A 19,578-nucleotide genomic window follows, 5' to 3' on the forward strand; every position below is an offset into this window, starting at 1 on the left:
CAACCTTCCCATAGACACCCCACTTGGCTTCCTCTGTACAAGACCTGGTGCAACCATAGGACCCTGGTTGCAACAATGATCTATATGGTCACAATTCATGTCAATAACGTCACAGGACCTTCCATTGCAAGAGGAGAAATTTTACTGGGTGGAACGATACCAGCAAAATTTTGCATCTCGCTCACCTCCCCAGGCCCTTTAGGTTTGCCTGTACTGTCTGTTTAGAGCAGCTGCTCTTTGTAGCAGGGGCGTGTCTGTGAAGTGCCATGCAGGCTGGTGGGGCTGTATAGGCAGGGACCGAAATACAGTCGTGGGCACTGAGCTCTTATGAGACACATTAGAGCAGATGTTCCCCACACTGCACCAGTAAGATGCACACACCCATGCCAGTGATTTCGGAGGGACTGGCTGGGAAGGGAGTGCTGGGTCTGTTTGCAGCTGCTTCTACAGGCTTTTGCTGCCAGGTGAGCCAGGAGGTCTCTAGCACCGCCTTGTATTCGTGGAGGGCCCAGCAGCCCTGGCCAGGATCAAAGCCTCGTTGACCTAGGTGCTATACCGACACATGGAAAGGACAGTGCCTGCCCCAAAGAACGACGAGGCACAAAAAGTAAATGGAACAAACCACTGACCTGGGACAGAGCAGGGGGGTCAGTCATCAGAATATACAATCCTTTGCTGGTCACCTGCCAACCCTCGTGGCCCATTTACCATCGGCTGCCAGCAGCAGTGAGGAGGGATCTGAAGGGAGACATGGCAGGGGCTTGTGGGATCTGTTCAGGGATGTTGCTTCCTGCACAAGGGGCAGTGCACAAGAGGCTGCAGAACTGCTGATGGGCGCATCAAAGAAGTGGCTGGTGTAGTGGAAGAGCAAAGGAAGTAAAGGAAGGCGGCGAGAGATGACATTTTACGCAAGCAGGGGGATGGGCGAAGCTGTGCAGGGCCTTCCAAGTACGGCCCAGAAGCTTGTGTGTGAGACTCATGGATCAAGGGGGAGCAAGTGGGAGTCGCAAGGAGGGGTGTGACACAGCAGGGCAATGGGCCAGGAGGGTGACTGTAGCAGAATGGGCCGTATGAGGACCAGGCAGGTACCAGGGAAGTGGAGAAGAGGCTGCCCTGCTGCAGGCAGGAGGTGATGAGCGTTCTAGCCGCGGGACAGGAAAGGGTTGCTCTTCGGGAGGATCTGCAGGAAGAAGCTGTAGGATTTGGAGGCATCCTGGAAATTCTTGGCTGCATTTTCTCTCCAACGGCGCACATCCACCCACAGCCAATACCTCGCTGTGGCTCTAAGGGATCCAAAGAGCTGCAGTTTCGGAAGCTTGTGCCTGGTTGCACTGAAGGGAGCTAAGCACCCGTCCGTGCTCTCCTAAGAACCTTTCCATGGGAGCCATTGCTATGTGGTTGTCCCAGAGAAGCTATGTGATTGCAAACATGTATGGGGAGGCGGTGTCCAGGAGATGCAGCCCACCCCAGGGCAATTTCCACAACCCTTGCCTACAGAACTGACTGAAAACTGGCCTCCGCTTTGGTGAGTTTGTTTTCAGCCTGGGGTAGGTCACGTGACGGAAAGTCCGGCTCACAAGGCACGAGAGACCGAGTGTAACATTAAGCAGCTTTGGCTAAAGCATCTGTCCCTTTACACAGCCACCGTCTGTTGTTACTGCTCACTGTTGAAAGGGTCCTGGCCAGATGGTCCCATGCACACACTCCTCTCTTGGATTTACCCAGCACTTCCCAAATACAGCACAGGTGAGGCTGCTGACACAGTATCTGGTTTCCACGGAATGGGGCTTCTGGCAGATGGGTGGACGATGTCTTATTTCTGGATTTTATATTAACAGAACAATAACATGCAAACAACCTGTCATTGCACCTGTACCCTATCTGTCAGCAGCTGCCCACAACAACAGTGTGTAACCCTGCCCCCTCAGACACATGGGCCACATGCTGCCTTTGCTGCTACCTGCCTGGCCCTGCGAACTACCGGACCGAGAACTTCTGCCAGAGAAGCAACTAGAAAGCCGGAAGCAAACGGAGTCGGCCAGCCAGGGCCTGCTTTGCACAGTGCTGAGCACTCCAGGCTCCCAGCCTGGACAGACAGATGCTAGCTCTGCTCAAGTTAGAATTAAAAACAGAAGTGTGGCCGTTGTGGCCCAGGCAGTGACAACAACTAGTCACCCGAGTACAAGCCCTCCTGATCCCCCGGGTCTGAGCTCTGGTGGCTAGCCCATACCGTCTCCCAGCTGCAGTGGCCAGGCTGCTATTGTTAACACACTAGCTCAAGTGGAGTGGCATGTGGCTGTCTGCCCGGCGTGAGAGGCACATGCCCAGCTGCAGTGCAGATGTACCCACTGAGGCCAGCTCGCGCCTTCAGTGCTGGCACCCCCGAGAGTCAGGCCCCAGCTGCGCCCACTGGCCAGTAAACAGAGCATTTTCCCCTGGGCTTTCCCAGCACAATGTCTGCTTGGAGAGCAGGGGGTGGAGAGTTTGTCATTCAGAGCCTACCCCAGCCCCATTACCCAGCTGGGATCTTCGAGCCGGCTGCGGGGACAGCAGCACCAGCCGGAGAAAGGGGTGCTCTCCCCAGACAAGGTGCAGGGGCAGAGTGGAAACCTCGGGGCTGCAATGGCCCCACACTCACACATGCCATGATAAGGTACCCACAGGTCTGGGATACTGAGACATGAGAGTAACAGACTTGACCCAGCCCCAGTGTGAACAGCTAACAGGGCACGGACTGACCCCTGCTCACACCATGGCTACGCTGTGCTAAAGCAGATCAAAACAGCACCCTGGCATGTGCGATACCCAGTGGTGGGGGAGGGGAGGGTTCCTGCTCTATGCAGTGCCCAGGCTGGGGGAGGGGAGGGTTCCTGCTCTGTGCAGTGCTCAGAGGTGGGGGAGGGGTGGGTTCCTGCTCTGTGAGTGCCCAGGCTGGGGGAGGGGAGGGTTCCTGCTCTATGCAGTGCCCAGGCTGGGGGAGGGGAGGGTTCCTGCTCTATGCAGTGCCCAGGAGTGGGGGAGGGGTGGGTCCCTGCTCTGTGCAGTGCCCAGGCTGGGGGAGGGGAGGGTCCCTGCTCTGTGCGATGCCCAGGAGTGCGAGGGGGGCAGGTGTGATGGGTTTCCCGGGGTGCAATCTAGAACTGGGGTACTGCTGAGCCGTCTGTATCACCAACCTGGACTCCCTCTCACACTGTAATGCTGTGACATGCTACAATCCTCTCCAGGTCCTGCACTTGCACAGCCATCCACAGGTGGGGACACAACCAGCTGAGTTACATGAATGATCTCCGAGACACTCATGAACCAACAATAGAGAGGCTCCAGACAATTCCCCCAGTTCCCCAGGCTAGGACCCTACACCTGTACCATCTTGCCCTGGTCAGAAGCCTGGCCAGTGTAAGTTTATTTCCCAATCCGCCACAGGTAGTGATCAATGGCTCCATGTCTAGCTGGCAGCCAGTATCAAGTGGAGTGCCCCAAGGGTCGGTCCTGGGGCCGGTTTTGTTCTATATCTTCATTAATGATCTGGAGGATGGCGTGGATTGCACCCTCAGCAAGTTTGCAGATGACACTAAACTGGGAGGAGTGGTAGATACGCTGAAGGGTAGGGATAGGATACAGAGGGACCTAGACAAATTGGAAGATTGGGTCAAAAGAAATCTGATGCGGTTCAACAAGGACAAGTGTAGAGTCCTGCACTTAGAATGGAAGAATCCCATGCACCGCTACAGACTAGGGACCGAATGGCTCGGCAGCAGTTCTGCAGAAAAGGACCTAGGGGTGACAGTGGACGAGAAGCTGGATACGAGTCAACAGTGTTCCCTTGTTGCCAAGAAGGCTAACGGCATTTTGGGCTGTACAAGTAGGGGCATTGCCAGCAGATCGAGGGATGTGATTGTTCCCCTTTATTCGGCATTGGTGAGGCTTCATCTGGAGTACTGTGTCCAATTTTGGGCCCCACACTACGAGAAGGATGTGGAAAAATTGGAAAACGTCCAGCGGAGGGCAACAAAAATGATTAGGGGACTGGAACACATGACTTATGAGGAGAGGCTGAGGGAACCGGGATTATTTAGTCTGCAGAAGAGTGAGGGGGGATTTGATAGCTGCTTTCAACTACCTGAAAGGGGGTTCCAAAGAGGATGGATCTAGACTGTTCTCAGTGGTAGCAGATGTCAGAACGAGGAGTAATGGTCTCAAGTTGCAGTGGGGGAGGTTTAGGTTGGATATTAGGAAAAACTTTTTCACTAGGAGGGTGGTGAAGCACTGGCAAGGGTTACCTAGGGAGGTGGTAGAATCTCCTTCCTTAGAGGTTTTTAAGGTCAGGCTCGACAAAGCCCTGACTGGGATGATTTAGGTGTGGATTGGTCCTGCTTTGAGCAGGGGGTTGGACTAGATGACCTCCTGAGGTCCCTTCCAACCCTGAGATTCTATGATTCTAAAAAAGGAAGCGGAGGTGCACCAGCTTTTGTACACTGAGCAGATTCCCCAGGCACTTCAACCAAAACACACTGTTTTAAGTAAGATATAAAACCAGGTTTATTAACTACAGAAAGAGATTTTTAGTGATTATAAGTAATAAATGTACAGATCAAAGTTAGTTACCTAAGAAATGAAAGTAAAACCGCAATCTGAATTCTATAAACTAGACAGGATTTGAATCAAGCAGTGTCTCACCCTGGTAGATGGTATAGTTCCTGCATATAGAGGTTGGGATTCTCCTTTCCAGCCTGGGACCACCTCCCCCATTCAGCCTTTGTCCTCCAGAGGTGTTTCCAGGTGTTGAGTTGTGGGGGGAAGTGAGGCCAAATGATTAGGTCATTTTCCCTCCTTTATAGGAGGAGCTGTAGATCTTTTGCTAGGATTTGAGTCAAGCTGTGTCCATTGTTTATGTGCTATCGCTGAAAGGTTTTCATTGTACACAGCTCCTGTGATAGTCCTTGGTAGTGTGGATTCCCCTTAATGGGCCATCAGCAGCATCTGGCTCTTACATTATTGTACCTGAAAGGTTGGTTGTTGGTGTTTCCAACCTTACACCATACTTCAGTAACACACACATAGCAAAACTTCACATACAATGATAGCGCATATAATCCAACAGGATATTAATGTTCAACAGATCAAGACTTTTAGAATGATACGTCACAAGGCATACTTCGTACCAAGTATATCATAATCATATCACCATGATAAATATGGGGGTGCCAGGGTGTTGATTTGGGTACAGAGTGTCACAGTGGGTCCCTGCTCTGTGCGATGCCCAAGGATGGGGGAGGGGCATACTCCAGCTCTGTGCAATGCGGGAGGGAGGGGGAGAGGAGGGTCCCTGCTCTGTGAGATGCACAGGGGTGGGGGAGGGCCAGTATCAGAACTTCTCAACATTGTTTTAACTCTATAGCTGAATTAGTCAGTAATTCGTTGTAATTAAAAGGTCACTGGTTCACACACCCAGTAATTGAGCACTGACTGATTCTGTAATGTAGTATGTAAATACTACAAGTCACTTACGGATGGGCAAATTCTTTCACCCAGAGTCCAGCCTGGGATTTGCAAGGGCCCCAAAGGAGTTAGGCACACAGCTGCCTGTGCAGGGCAATGGGATTGGGTACCTGAATCCCTTAGGCCTTGTCTGTGCACCCAAGTTACACCAGTTCAACTCAGTCATTTTAGAACTGGACTCAACAAGGCTGGTGTGAACACTTTGCTCACTTCACATTGCAGGCATCCTGGAGCCATTGGTTTCACTGGGAAAGCTACGCTGAACTGAGGTGCTCTTCACCTGAGATAGGAGCATCCATTGGGAGCTGGCGCGGATCTGACAGTACTCACCCAGCCCAACTCTTTCTCACCTCCACGGGCTTCCTTCAGTCTTTCCTTCAGACTGGTGGGGCCAGACGCTCATTAACGTGCAGGCCCCTTCACACTCTCCAGCAGCCTCAAAGGATGTGTTACCTGGGATTAGCAAATTTGGGGTAGAACAGCAGTGAGGCTCGGCAACTCACTTCTGGCTCAAATTCAGCACCAGGCTGCCCCACAGGCTTTGGCTCGAGCTGCTAACCTGTGTTAAAAGCCAAGTTGCCGGGTCTTCACTTCTATTGTAACCTGGGCGCTAACCCAAGTTAAATACACAGCAGCTCTCTTTGCAGCGCAGACCTGCCCTTGCAGTGAGCATACATGGCCCCGGGATGGCCTTTGCCATTCACCCTCACTGCAAAGATCTCGCTGCCCGCTCCCCACCTGCTAACTGGAAGCAACCTGAGGCAAGGCTGACTCTTCCTGTGTGTGCACAGCACCCTGCCCAGCGGGCCCTGTTCCCAGGAGGAGCCTGTAGTCGCTGCTGTCACACAAATATACTGCGCCCCCACCCACCAGCGTGCTAGAGTGTTGGGGGCAGGTCGGAAAGATGCAAGAGAGATTTTGCACTGACAGTTGCTTCACGGGCTGGGCTCATTTCCTGCGACTCACTGAACCCAAACCATTTCTTTCCTGTTGTTTCACAGAGCAGGGCTAACTCTGTCCCTTCCGCAGGCAGGAAACAGAGAGAAACTGCAACACGCCCTGTGTGTGCAGCACATCCTGTGTGTGCAGTGCGGCATCGCTGGGGGAAGAGACAAGGAGCAGCCACCTGCCTGCTTCCCCCCCAACCTGGGCCAGCAGGGGCCCAAAGCAGCCCAGGAGCCGCTAGGGCCTCTCTCCCATCTCCATCCCAGACACACCCTATCCGGAGCCTGGGGAGCGGGTGGCACAGAACCTGCCTCAGGGTCACTAACTCCACGCATTCAAAAACCCCGAGGATGGCTTACAAATCATGAGATTTTTAACAAGCAACAAATGTGGGGTTCCCCGTCTTCGCCTTGATTGTGGAGCCCTTAGGAGCCATGTTTTCATCCTTTTCTCGGGATCTGGAAGGGGGGTTCAATGAGATTCTCATGTGCTTTCATCATTCCTGGACCTGCGGCTTTAAGAAAAACACCAGACAGCATGAGACTCATGCAAACTGCAAGAGCTCGCAGCAATGCCAGGGGGATCTGGCAGCAGTCCCTATACTTGGGTTGCCGATTACTTTCCATTAGAAAGGATTCTTGTCGCCTCTCCTTTGAGAAGCTCTCCCGCCTTCCTTGTTTGCAGCAAGTCTTTGATACTCAGCCGGGGGACAGCCTTGGGCCTCGTCTTTGTTTCATAAAATCCTGTTCTCCTATTGCTGAGATATAAACTGGAAAACAGCCATTTCTCAGGAAATTTTGGAAAATAAGAACTAAATCCACATCCATTCAAGAGGGCTGGGCTCCTGCCTCCCCCAAAGCAGCAGCAGCAGCAACATGCGCTGGGCTGGGCACAGCTGGGAGCTGCCAGACGAGCTGCAGTGCCGAGGCTGGAGAGAGAGCAGGACTGGAAACCTCCCCCAGGACCAAGCCCTTGGCCCCAGTGGCCCATTCCCACCCTCTTGGGATAACACAAGGGTCTGGAGTTCCCCCAGTTCTGGAAGTCGGGGGAGACAGAGAGCACAGTGAGCCAGCTCCCCCCCACCCCCAACCAATCAACCACCTTTAGATCCAGCACCTGGGCCCAGCAGTCCATTCCCGCTGGAATAACCCCTTGCCTGGCCCCAGATAATGTAATCCTGTAGCCCCAGTGTGAGCAATCTGTGCGGAAATGCTGATGGCTCAGAGTTAAAACTCTGCTGATGATGCACAGTGAGGGGCTCATCACTGTGCATAACAGAATCTGGTTTTTCTTTGTAAAAAACCCCCTAGGATGTTGCCTGCAGTAAATCAACATTACAAGACAGTTATTTCGGGTGCTTACAAGTTTGGAAATGCCAGCTGTACAGCTTCTGGTTGCTTGTACAGCCCTTGTTCTGCCCTTTGGGCGCACACACCTGGTACAGTCTATGATTACACGATCCCACATGGGCTTCCCATTGCACCCCTGCCTCATTCAATACCCAGGACGCACGCACAATGGGAAAGAATGAAGGTTGCGTCAATCTGGCACTTCCAAGTGCTTGACTTAGCAACCTACAGAATGTCCTTGTAACGCAGATCGCTGCCTTGGTGGTGTGTTTTCAGTACACTGCCGCCGAGTGACCCCCACTGCGTGAAGTGCCATACACACACAGTTATGCTGGCTGGACTTCCCAGCGGGTTCCCTCTCCCCAAGAGCTGAGTCTTACCCAGCACCTGACGGCTGGGCAGGGCACCTCCTGTCCTACATGCACCTGACACAGCCTGACATCTGCAAACATACTCTGGAGTGGCAGGAGAAAAACACCCCCAGATGCTGCTGGCTCCGGAGTTACCAGATACGCGGTAGCAGCAGGATCCAGCACTCTCCCTGCCTGGGGCCCTGACATTTACTCTCTGACGTTGTCGCGCCTACAGGATACAAACACCGAGTGGCTTCCAGGAACACGCCATACTCGTCCTCCCAACAGTGTTTTTATTAACGAGCCTACGTCAAACCTTGCGTCCCTGGATCCAGCACCTGGGGGGCTGCTTGCCCTGGATGATGAGCCCAAAGGAGAGTTGGATCACATGTGGGGGTGCAGACCAAACCAGATGGCCCCCAGTGCTTTTGTCAGCAATGTCTGGTGGGCTCAGGACATTGCATGGGAGTGCCACGAGAAGGGCCCCAGTTCAATGGCCAGAAGCAGGGAAGACAGGGGCAGGGGGCCTGCAGGAGAGACCAAGAGAAGGGTGGCAAGAGGTGGTGACTGCCATGCAGACCTTCTAACACCCCCCACCTCTCCGCTGCTCCCCCAGCTTCACCTGAATAGCAGAGGCACATGTAGATTCCCCTCCCCGCACTCTCTGAAATGGGGCCTAGCAGCTACTTTGACCAGCCACCTTCCCTCCCTCACTAGCCCTCTGTTTAGACTCAGTGAAATTTCACACTCATGGATGGAAGACTGGAAATAGCTTCTGAACTAGTCCTTTTTTCCCACGGAGGAAATACTAGGAAACCTGGGCAGACCCCCCTGCTGTGATGCCCCCAACACTCTGTATTCCTGATAACATGTCTTGCGCTGGGCTCTGGGAATTGCTTCGGGAAAAAGGAAGCTCACTGGCTGGTTTTGCCCTCAATTCACATTGCCTCCTGAAGAACAATGCGAGTCCGGCTGGCTGGGAGACTCCATCCCGCCCTGGCAGATGAAGACCTGGCCTCAGTTACTCACGTCTTCGTCACCTCTCGGCTGGACAGCAACAATGTCATATACCTGGGCACGGAGACTTCTGCATGCAGAGAACTCCAACGAGCACCACACACTGCAACGCCTCCCCTCAGCCACACAGGCTACGTACGACCAGTCCGCCACTCTCCATGCTGGCTTCCCTACAAGAGCAAATCATATTCAGATCCTCACGGCGCTCCATAGCCTAGGCCCAGGATATCTAAAAGGCTGCCTGAAACTCTGGGGTGAAGACTGTAGTCCACACCTTCACTCCTCTGGCCCAGTGGAACTCTCTACAACAAGAGTAAAGCTTATTTGTGCAGGAGACGGAACTTTCTGTCAGTACTGATGCAAGACTGTCAAGCGAACTCCCCCAGGAACTAAAGCCCATCGCAAACCTCCCCACCTTCTGTTCCAAGTGCACGGTACATTTCTTTGACCTGCCATCTCTTACAAACACACAGCAACAGATGTATTGCAGAACAAAAACAAATCAACAAAGAAACAAAACAAAACCGTCCCCAAGAAATCCAAAACACCCTACCAAAGCAAGACACGCCTCTGCCCCACTTCTCCCCTGGGGAGAGGATGAGAGAACAAACAGCACATGACAGATGTTAGCCATGTCATTTCATGCATTACTGGAAGATGCTCAGATACAATGGTGACGAGCACAGTATAAGAACTGATATAGACTAAAACAGAAATCCCCATTTGCAGTGAAACTCAGTGCAGCTCCGCTACATAAATCCAGGGCTTTGTAACAGAATTTAGGTCTAAAGTGCTTTAGAATACCAGGGGCCTAACTAATAGGTTTTGGATCTGGTTTTGCAATGTACAGGGTGGACAATAGACAAGCACATGGGGGGAAGCGGGGGCCCCTTTTGCTGGATCTGTCCCTCCATCCACACTGACCATGTTTTAACACACAGTCATTCTGCTCTGGAGAGCGGCTGACATGTGTTGTCCCAAGCAACAAATACTGCACAGTATCCCATTTGCTTCTTCTGAAGGCCGCCTTGAGAAATCAGCTGTCCCTGTCAGGTCAGAGCAAGGTTTGCCCCATCCAGCTAGGAGGAGGGTACATTTTCTACACAGCACAGTGAACAATGTGGAGGATGAGTTACTCAGTGGTTGCTGAAATTGGGGATGAACATCTCTGTTAGATGACCTCTATTTACAATAAACAGAACATGGGGGGATCATTCAGTGCTAAATTTAGCACTAGGCAAACATCCGTGATACACTTTACATTTATGTATAATACAATTCTGAGTAGGTAACACCATTGTGAACACCTGTGCATTTATGCATAGACCAATATGGCAGGGGGGAATGGTGTCTCACGTTCATGGGAACATGCATAAATATTACAATGACCCCCAGTATATAAGAATGGCTCAAAGGTTCCCACTATCAGCCTAGAAACATCCAGCTTCAAACAGCACCTGAGCAACTGCAACTTACCAAAGAGAAATGGCTTCAGGTACCTTTTTATATCTGAATTGTAAAGTACTGTGAACATCAGTGCAGGCTGGTGGGACCCAGTGCAGAGAGAGGACAGTATTGCTGTGTAAACTCAATGTCTATGGTAAAAGATGGGACTTTCAAACCCGATAAAGGAAATATGTTTTCACACAATGCGTAATTAGCTTGTGGAACTCACTGCCACAGGAAGATGTGGAGGCCAAGAATTTAGCAATTTTAAAAGGGGATTGGATATTTCTATGGACACAGGAATATCCAGAGTTATAATTTCTATTACTAACAAAAATTATGAAGGCATATTAAATCTGCTGCTTCAGGGCTTAAGCCAATCTCTCACTATTAGAGACCAGGACCTTTATGTGGGGGAAGATTATTTTGTACCTGCTAATGCAGGGTCCTTGCACCTTCCTCTGAAGCAGCTGGTGCTGGGCAGTGTTAGAGCCAGGATACTGGAATAGAGGGGCCGCAGGTCTGATCCAGCCTGGTGATTTCTGTGTTCCTAAGCAACAGGGAGGTTATCATTTTAATCACACAAAAGTCAGGAAGTTCTAAATTATGTTTTTTAAAGCTCAGCTCCATTGCACTAATCCTAAGAACCCTAGCCAATGTCGAGGGGGTTGTAAGCTTGTTGGGGCAGGGATCATCTCTGCTGTGTTTGTACAGTGCCTGGTACAAGGAGATCCTGGCCCATGACAGATAATAAAACAGCTGGTTTGCTGGGGCGTGTGGGTATGTTCAGGGGTGCTGGAGCAACAGGGCATAGCTGCCCCATCTATCACATCCACACCCCTGCTGCAGAGGAGCCTTGCTCCACCCCTTGCTGATCCCCAGCCCTGCAGCTGTGGGAGGTCAGCAGCACCTGGGATAAATACTGCCTGGCTCCATGCTGACGGAGATGGCTGATGGGGTAGGTCTGGCAGGTGGGGTGCAGGAGGCTCTCTCCCCTTCATCAGCTCCTGTGGAGGAAGGGGCTCTCATTCAAGGAAGAGGCGTGAAAGGGGAAGGAGGAGGGAAACTGCAGGAGACTAATAAGACTCATTTGCTCCACTCCTATCCCTCACCTTAAACTCATCTTCAGGCTCCTAAGGGTTAAACCCTGCTCCATATGTGCCAAGAGAGCCAACCTGGCAGTCTTGGAAGACAACGCTCGAATGGGTGTTTTCCCCCTTTCATTAGCAACACGTATTTACTCCGATTCCAGGTGTTTTGTCTGGGAACATCCTTTGTTCTGGGCTCAGTGATACCTCATGTTCACTATGGTTCGGGATATACCCTTAGGTCTGCCCTGCCCGCCCCACTCTTCAAGTTTTATCTCCTTTCTCAAGCCATATACACTTTGTCTGGGCTGGATCTGCTGGGCTGGGGCCCCCCAGGTTCAGACGCCGGCTGATCTCAGGTACAGGGAGAGTTGCCGGCTTTCCATGGCACTGCATTACTCTGACCAGCAGAGTAGTTCAGTCTGTTGGGATGCTGGGATGCCTCTCTGGGAAATGGTTTGTGACGATCTGTGGTTTTGTCCGGTTTGAAGAGCCTGTGACAGTTTCAAAGGTATGACTGACAGACATGAATGTGATCCCCCATGGGGAAGCTGAGCAGTAGCGGTAGAGCAGGTGCTCTATGGTGGCTCACAAGATATCAGACTTCAGGCATCCCATTATTCTGACTACACCTTTATCACTCCGCTTCAGTTCTGAGCTGCTTTTCAAGGCCCCTCTCTCAAGACCTCAGGGCTAAAAACAATGCCTCATGCAACCTGGCAGACTAGAATCCCGGGGTACAAAGCAGCATGGACAGGTTTTGGGGATGGAAACGAAGGCTACAAATAACTGCCTGCTATTTTGCTCCTGCAGGTATTCTCACACGATTTAGATCACCCAGACGTCTGTGGCCACAATACGTGGAATAATCAATGGCTTGGGTGTCTAAGTGACACAAATTGTGGGATCAAAATTGTGCCCCAAAATATTTGCACCTGAAAAAATGGCAACTAGGTGAAGACCAACCTGTACATGTGCGCATTAATCCCTGACTCAGGGAACTCATGAGATCTTTACCTGCTACAAAGTAGCTGGAACTGAAGCCAGTCCTCAGAATGACCAGTTTCTGAAGCCTGGCTCTTGTCTCATTTGTTACTGTAAGGACTGTGCTCATTATTACCAAATATTAACAATGCAAGATTGCTCGGTAATTTCACTAACCCAAAAATGCTTGTATTTGTCCCTCACTTACTGTTCCCTTGCCCAAAGAAGCCATTTGAGACTCATGGTGTCGAGGGATGAGAATTTCCTCTTTTTTATGAGGAAATCCACACTCAGGTACACACTAGGAGAAAGGTGTGCTCTTCTCTGGTGTTAGCTAACACAAGGTAAAATCACAGTGAAACCACTGCTGTGTATAGTTTTCAGATGCATTAGCAAGTTGAGATAAACAGGATTAACATGTGTTAATCCTACAACTGGCTCGTCCTCACTAGGAGTTTACCTCATGTTAGTCGCCAGCTGTTAGCTATACACCCTTCTTCTGAGTGCAGACAAGGCCTGATGGAGAAAATATTGGACACCGTGGGGGAGGGATGATGAAACCCCTTAGGTTTCATAGGGCCATGACGGCTCCTCCTCAGCTGGGAAAGAACAGCGGCTTACAGAAACAATGTCAGCTGCGTAAGACTCAAAGGGCTTTGGTGGGAGAGGGGCGAAGAGATTTTCAGTGTGTTTTGAGGAACTTTTGAATACAGTTAACATCCAATAAAACAAAAATATTGAGAAGAGGAATGTAGCCAGTGAGATGACAGCCGGGCTTTCAGGTCTGGTGCTCTAGGATTTGCCAGGGCAGAGATGCACTCCCCTGGAACCTGTACACATGATGTCAGGATCAATAAACATTTCTAAGCAGTAGTCTTTAGATCATTGATCAGACAGAAATGTAGTTTATCCCAAAGCCCCAGTACCACCCACTGGCAACACCGACTCCCCTTTGCATCCATAATGCCTTAAAGAAAGGAGTACTTGTGGCACCTTAGAGACTAACCAATTTATTTGAGCTGTAGCTCACGAAAGCTTATGCTCAAATAAATTGGTTAGTCTCTAAGGTGCCACAAGTACTCCTTTTCTTTTTGCGAATACAGACTAACAAGGCTGTTACTCTGAAACCTGTCATAATGCCTTAGCGTCACCCAGCTCCCACCTGTACCCAGAACTTCCAACACCACCTACTGGCATCACCCACCTCACCTCGGAACCCATGACCTTCAGCACCATCCATTGGCATTAGACTTTGCACCTGGCACCACTCGCTAGCCTTACACCCCCCCCACACACACCCACACACCTGCCCCAGCACCCAAGAACCTTACTAGAGCTGTTTCTGCTTGCCCTGGACAGGCACCGGTGAAAGAGACTAGCTTTATTTCTGCCCTTGGGGGGGAAGAAGAGGAGGTGGGTGTTTTTCTGGTTGCAATGCTGGGGAGTATGTGTCCACTGAAGCCTGTGATTGTAATGTGCAATCCACTCCACCCCTCGAACCAGTGTGTGCTCCGATAACAATTACAGAGTGTTTTACATTTTCAAAGCACTGCCCCAATATTAACCAAACCTTCCCCAGTCCCCCAGGAAGATGTGTATCGGTACCCCAGCTGGCAAGGGGGAACTAGGACACAGAGATTAGGACCAACACGTTTAAATCTGGCTGTCTAAAGTCAGGCATTGTAAATCCATATTGAGGCTCCTAAAGAAGCGCCCTGAATTTCAGGCATGCTGGGTGCTGCCACTGATTGCAGGGGAAGCTGTGGGTGCTCGGCCCTTCGGAGCCAGCCCACTCGTATTTAGGCGCCCATGTTTGAAAGTTTTGGCTTTCATCTCTCAAAGGCTGTTTCCCCATCTGTAAAATGGAGGCAAGGATTCTCTGCCCCTTTATAAAGCACCAGGCGAGCCCTGGGTAAGGAGGAGGGCACACTGGCTCAGCAAGTCTGGAACAGAATTTCCACAGTCACCACAGAACAGGCCAGAGGGAGAGAGTGGGGGTGGGGGATGAGCATGAGAGAATCTTAAAAATGCAAGAAAAGGTCTGTCTCTTTGGCATTGTACTTGCATATTGCTCGTCTAATCTGGTTTATTTTATGCAGAAGTAACCTCATGGTAATACGAATGGGTAAGTACAATGAGTGCAAAGGCCAGGGTTCAGAAAAGAGCTACAAGAATGATTCGAGGTCTGGAAGACCGGCCTCACAGTGAAAGATTCAGTCTGTTTAGTTTGTCCAAGAAAAGGCTAAAAGGTGACTTGATCCTGATCTGTAAAGACCTCCAGGAGGTGAAGATTTCTGATCATAGAGGGCTCTTTAATCCAGCAGACAAGGCAGAACAAGAGCCAATGGATCGAAGCTGAAGCTGGATAAATTCAGACTAGAAATAAGGCGCACATTTGTAATGGCAAGGGTAATTAATCATGGGAACAGCTTATCCAGGGACGTGGGGGATTCTCCGTCACTTGCTGTCAGTCAGTCAGGACTGGATGTCTTTTGGAGAGATACTCTTGAGCTCAACCAGAAGTTCTGGGCGTGATGCAGGAATCCCTGGTTGAGGTTGTTTGGCCTGTGCTATGCAGGAGTTGAAACAAGATGATCAGAATGATCTTAAATGTATGAAGCAGTCACCAGCTGCCCCTTTGAACCCCAACACACCATCAGCTTACCCTATGTGCCAGCCCTGGAAAGAACAAAGAGGATGGAAGGGGCTTCATTGTAGCCTTCCACCCCCCCACCCCAACAGTAATTAGGCCACTGCCCCCAGAATTACTGACACCTCCCCTTTCTTTTGCAGGGTCATATTTTTCTCCTCTGCTCTTTGCCGCAATCATCCTGGGGCTGCAGTGGCCCCAGGGGGCAGCAGCCTTCCCTGCCATGCCCCTCTCCAGTCTGTTTGCCAACGCCGTGCTGAGGGCCCAGCACCTCCACCTGCTGGCTGCTGACACGTACAAAGAGTTTGTAAGTATCGCGGGGTTGTGACATTGGACTCCCATGTTATTTGAAAATGGGATAATCTTTCCCCACAAACGCAGACATGTTCAGTTTGTGGAGTTCTCTCCAATCCTGGGCAGGGGTTCTGAACTCATTTATGTCCCAATCTCCATATTCCCATGCATCTCTCATGTCCCCCACCATCTCCCCACCTTTCCCAGCAACAACCATTAGTCTCCTTCCTGCACCCCAGTCCCCCCTCTTCCTCACGTTCCCCTGCCCTCCCCCCATTTCTCTTTCTCATCCGCCACATTTGCTTGTCCCCTCATGGTGACCAGCATTACAGTTCAGTTTCCAAAGCCCAGAGTGGCTCAGACACCTTCACTGAGGGGAACTTGGCGTCAATTCCCCTGGAAGCCATGGGAGATGACACATCTTTACAAGACTTACTGCGTCCACGGAGTGTATAATTTACTTATGGAGCTGGCAGACCTTGGGCTTTCCAAAATTGTCTGGTTTTCTGCTACCTTAGCTTGCAGAAATACAAATGGGATTACATGTCCATGTCCTTCCTTTGAGAAGCTAAACTGAATACTGCACGTGTTATTCCATAGCACAGACCTAGTCAGAGGTTGATCTTTAGCCTCAGTAACTACTTGGCCAACATGCTGGCTCATCAATGGAATTGCACGCCATTTCCCACCTGCCAGCCCTTCACAGCATCTGTCACCTTTTCCTTCATTTTCCCACCTTGTTAACAGTACAGTTCAGCCTGGGGAGAAGGGTCCCAGGCCCCTTCCCAGGGCACTAGAAAGAGCAGTTCTCAGTGTGTTTGGGATGTTTTCACAGGAACGGACCTATATTCCAGAGGAGCAGAGGCATTCCAACAAAATTTCCCAATCAGCATTTTGTTATTCAGAAACCATTCCGGCTCCCACCGGAAAAGATGATGCCCAGCAGAAATCAGTAAGTTCTCTTCACCTGGCAAATACATTCTGACAGCAGAGCCGCTTCTGAAAAGAGGGTTTCCAACGGAACTCTACATTGTCTGAGGTAGCTCCTTAGCGCCTGCCCAGTAAAACTACAGCTAAGCATGATGTGCTAAGCTAAAGAGGGCTGGGCCTGGACAGTACCTGAAGAGGAGACCTCTGAGGATCAAGTTCAGGTTACTGAATGAAGTAGTCAGCTGCACATTCCATCAAAGACAATACTAAATGCAGTGACCCAGCATGGTACTTGGGGGAGGTTGCTAACTTCCCAACGGGAGATAAAAGCAAGAGGTGCTTAGACACTTGTGCTCATTAACCAGCCTGTGGCATTTTTCTGAGCAGGAGTTTTTCCAGGTGTCCTGGCCAAATTCTAGTTTGGAGAATTCCAGTCTGTCTCTTTAAACTCCCCTTGTAGAATCATCAGGATTCCTCACTTCCTTTCCCAAGCTGTCACATAGCATAGCTCTCAGCCACATTCCACTTCCTTTGGGGGTAAAGCAATTCCGGCATATGTAAGGTGTGTAAAATGCTCTGGGATGAAAGGTGCTTTATGAGAGACGCTGCTCTTTGCATCACCCTTTTCACCATGCGTGACCCTGGAGGGTACTGCATAGGGAGAGGACAGGCTTTAAGCACATCAGTGCTCCAGAGTTCCTTTCAGTCACATTCTGTTTTAGAGTGGAAAGCACATGCCTGTTGCTTAGAAGACACCTTTCCAGCAGAGCTCTGACCCCAATTTATTTTCATTTCAGGACATGGAGCTGCTTCGGTTTTCACTGATTCTCATTCAGTCCTGGTTAAACCCCGTGCAGTTCCTAAGCAGGGTGTTCACCAATAGCCTTGTGTTTGGCACCTCAGACAGAGTCTACGAAAAACTGAGGGACTTAGAAGAAGGTATCCAGGCTCTGATGAGGGTAAGCAGCAGCATGTGACATGGTTACAGAATCATATTGCTCTCCTGGACTCCAGCAGACAGATGGTGTCCAGGCTGAGGCTGATGGTGGGTGGCATCTGTTGAATTCATCGTGGAATTCTTCCAGGGTTTCCTTCCCATGGGTCCAGATGATGAAGACGTCATCAATGTAGCGTAGGCAGATCTACCGCAAACTCAGCCTGGGCTCTGAGGCCCAGATCTGTAAGAATACTTAGGTGCCCAAAGATGCAGACAGCAGCTGAGTGGGATTTTCAGAAGTGTCTTAGGAGTCCTGTGGGAGTTAGGCACCTACATATCCAGCTGCATCTTTAGGCAACTAAATGCCTTTGAAAGTCTGGCCCTGAGAGTCAAGCTGGGTTCTTTCCTTCTCACACATCAACAGCACTTTACATGCACTTGTGCAACCCCCCCTGTTTTCACTTACACTTGTACTCAATTCCTGGGCAGAGTGATGCTGAGAAGCCAGTCAAATAAACAGGTTTCCATTTCAAGCAGTGCTTACCTGGCCAAAAAAGCTAAAAAAGCTCCAGCTGGTGCACAAAGCTTTTCAGTCAGAAGCAGCAGGAGCCTGGTAACATCAGCTAAAGATTTCTCCACTGGGACTGCAAAGTGTTAAAGAGAAAAGAGATTTATTTCACCAGTGTACCAGTTCCCCTAAGCCAGCACTTTGGCCAGCTGTGTTACTGAGACACCTAGGCAGTCTCCAACCTGTTTCACACATCCCTCCCATCACCGCTGTGTCTTGTCCGGGGCCCTGTCCAGCTTTCTTCATGCAGACTATAGTTTAATATGTCCACAATCGTACATGTATAATTGTTCTTCTTGTGAAAATGTGTATGTGAAAGAATGTGCACAAGTGGAACATGAGCTCTGAACAGCAACCCAGTACCCACCTCCTTTATGGCTAGATGGGAAACTATCTTCTGGTGTAACATGGGGCGCTGGGTTGAGAACCATGGATTTTAAACATATGTGCTTGTAGTTTACAAGAAGAAAATGGAAGGGGGGAGGGAAGCAGCAGCTAAGGGACCATCCCAAGGTTGACAGGAATCCAAAAGAGGAGCTTTCATCCTGCACACCCTTCGGTAACATTCATAGAGGGTGACCCACATCACCTACTCCCTTCTGCCCCTCCTTTCCAGACCCCATCTCTCCCCCTCCCTCCCAGGTGCCTGTCTTGGGTAGCTGATGAGCTCACCTATGAGAGGGGGTGTGCTGGGTTTGACAGTAGCTCCTCTCCCCAGCATACTCCCTCTTGCAGGCTAACTCCCAAAAGCAAATGTGCTAAGACAGCTCCACACCACCTGCCTGAATCCTGTCTCCGGCTTTCTGTGCCTGTGAAAGCCCCTTCTTCAGGAGTGCTGAGACTGGGAAGCACTCAGCTGTGCAGGTGCCTTGCCATTTGTTTCCATGGTCCCAGGCCTTTGGGCTCTGATGTGCCAGCCCAAGAGCCGTTCCCTCCCACCTAAGCTGCCATGTCCCCACAGGAGCTGGAAGATGGAAGCCTCCGGGGATTTCAAGTCCTCAGACCCACTTATGACAAATTTGACATCAATCTCCGGAACGAAGACGCCTTATTAAAAAACTACGGCCTGTTATCCTGCTTCAAGAAAGACCTGCACAAGGTGGAGACCTACCTGAAACTGATGAAGTGCCGGCGGTTTGGAGAGAGCAACTGCACCATTTGATGGCAGAAACACTGTTCTTTTATCCCCGAGCGCTAACACAAGACAAGGTTAGCATGCTCCCGCCTGTGTGACCCCCTTTGTGGAGAGAACCTCAGAGGCTGATGTGTCTGTGCGTGAACATACTCTCCCACTAGCTGTGGTGTTTTGGAGGGGCTGCATAATGATGCTCCTCCCCCTTTGTAAAGAAAATCCTTTTTGCCTACAGAGAATAAACGAGCTAGAAGCCCCGCGTTGTGCCGCAGCGTCTCATTGCTCGGTGCGCTTGCTTCCTCTGGCTTCTTGCAGAGGGGATGTCTGAGGAACCACAGCCCACGGGACGGCAGCCAGAACCCCGCTCCCACGTCTTCGTTCTCCCA

General features: G+C 50.7%; 1 protein-coding gene and 1 long non-coding RNA gene across 3 annotated transcripts; one reads left to right on the plus strand and one right to left on the minus strand.

The window, feature by feature from the left end:
* Window positions 1–4,521: 4,521 nt before the first annotated feature.
* LOC119564529 lies at window positions 4,522–19,311 on the minus strand. Of its 2 annotated transcripts, XR_006287640.1 has the most exons (4): window positions 19,172–19,311; window positions 18,037–18,136; window positions 11,042–11,159; window positions 4,522–9,333 (listed from the first exon to the last, which is right to left on the minus strand). It is a non-coding gene; the product is annotated as an uncharacterized LOC119564529 (long non-coding RNA). The 2 variants fall into 2 exon arrangements; XR_006287639.1 differs by lacking the exon at window positions 11,042–11,159.
* On the plus strand, window positions 10,597–19,222 carry LOC102937830 (somatotropin). The gene is made up of 5 exons (XM_043536609.1): window positions 10,597–10,658; window positions 15,475–15,638; window positions 16,461–16,577; window positions 17,353–17,514; window positions 19,022–19,222. The coding sequence occupies exons 1-5, from the start codon at window positions 10,649–10,651 to the stop codon at window positions 19,220–19,222; spliced, it is 654 nt and encodes a 217-aa protein (XP_043392544.1). The 5' UTR covers window positions 10,597–10,648.
* Window positions 19,312–19,578: the final 267 nt, after the last annotated feature.

This window comes from Chelonia mydas, chromosome 27 (genome assembly GCF_015237465.2).
Source record: "Chelonia mydas isolate rCheMyd1 chromosome 27, rCheMyd1.pri.v2, whole genome shotgun sequence".
NCBI lineage: Eukaryota > Metazoa > Chordata > Testudines > Cheloniidae > Chelonia > Chelonia mydas.

What these genes read in the sequence shown, in the direction of transcription:
- LOC102937830 (XM_043536609.1), top strand. An exon ending in ATGATGCCCAGCAGAAATCA is followed by an intron (nt 16,578 to 17,352) that starts GTAAGTTCTCTT and finishes TTTTCATTTCAG; the next exon opens with GACATGGAGCTGCTTCGGTT. An exon ending in GTATCCAGGCTCTGATGAGG is followed by an intron (nt 17,515 to 19,021) that starts GTAAGCAGCAGC and finishes ATGTCCCCACAG; the next exon opens with GAGCTGGAAGATGGAAGCCT.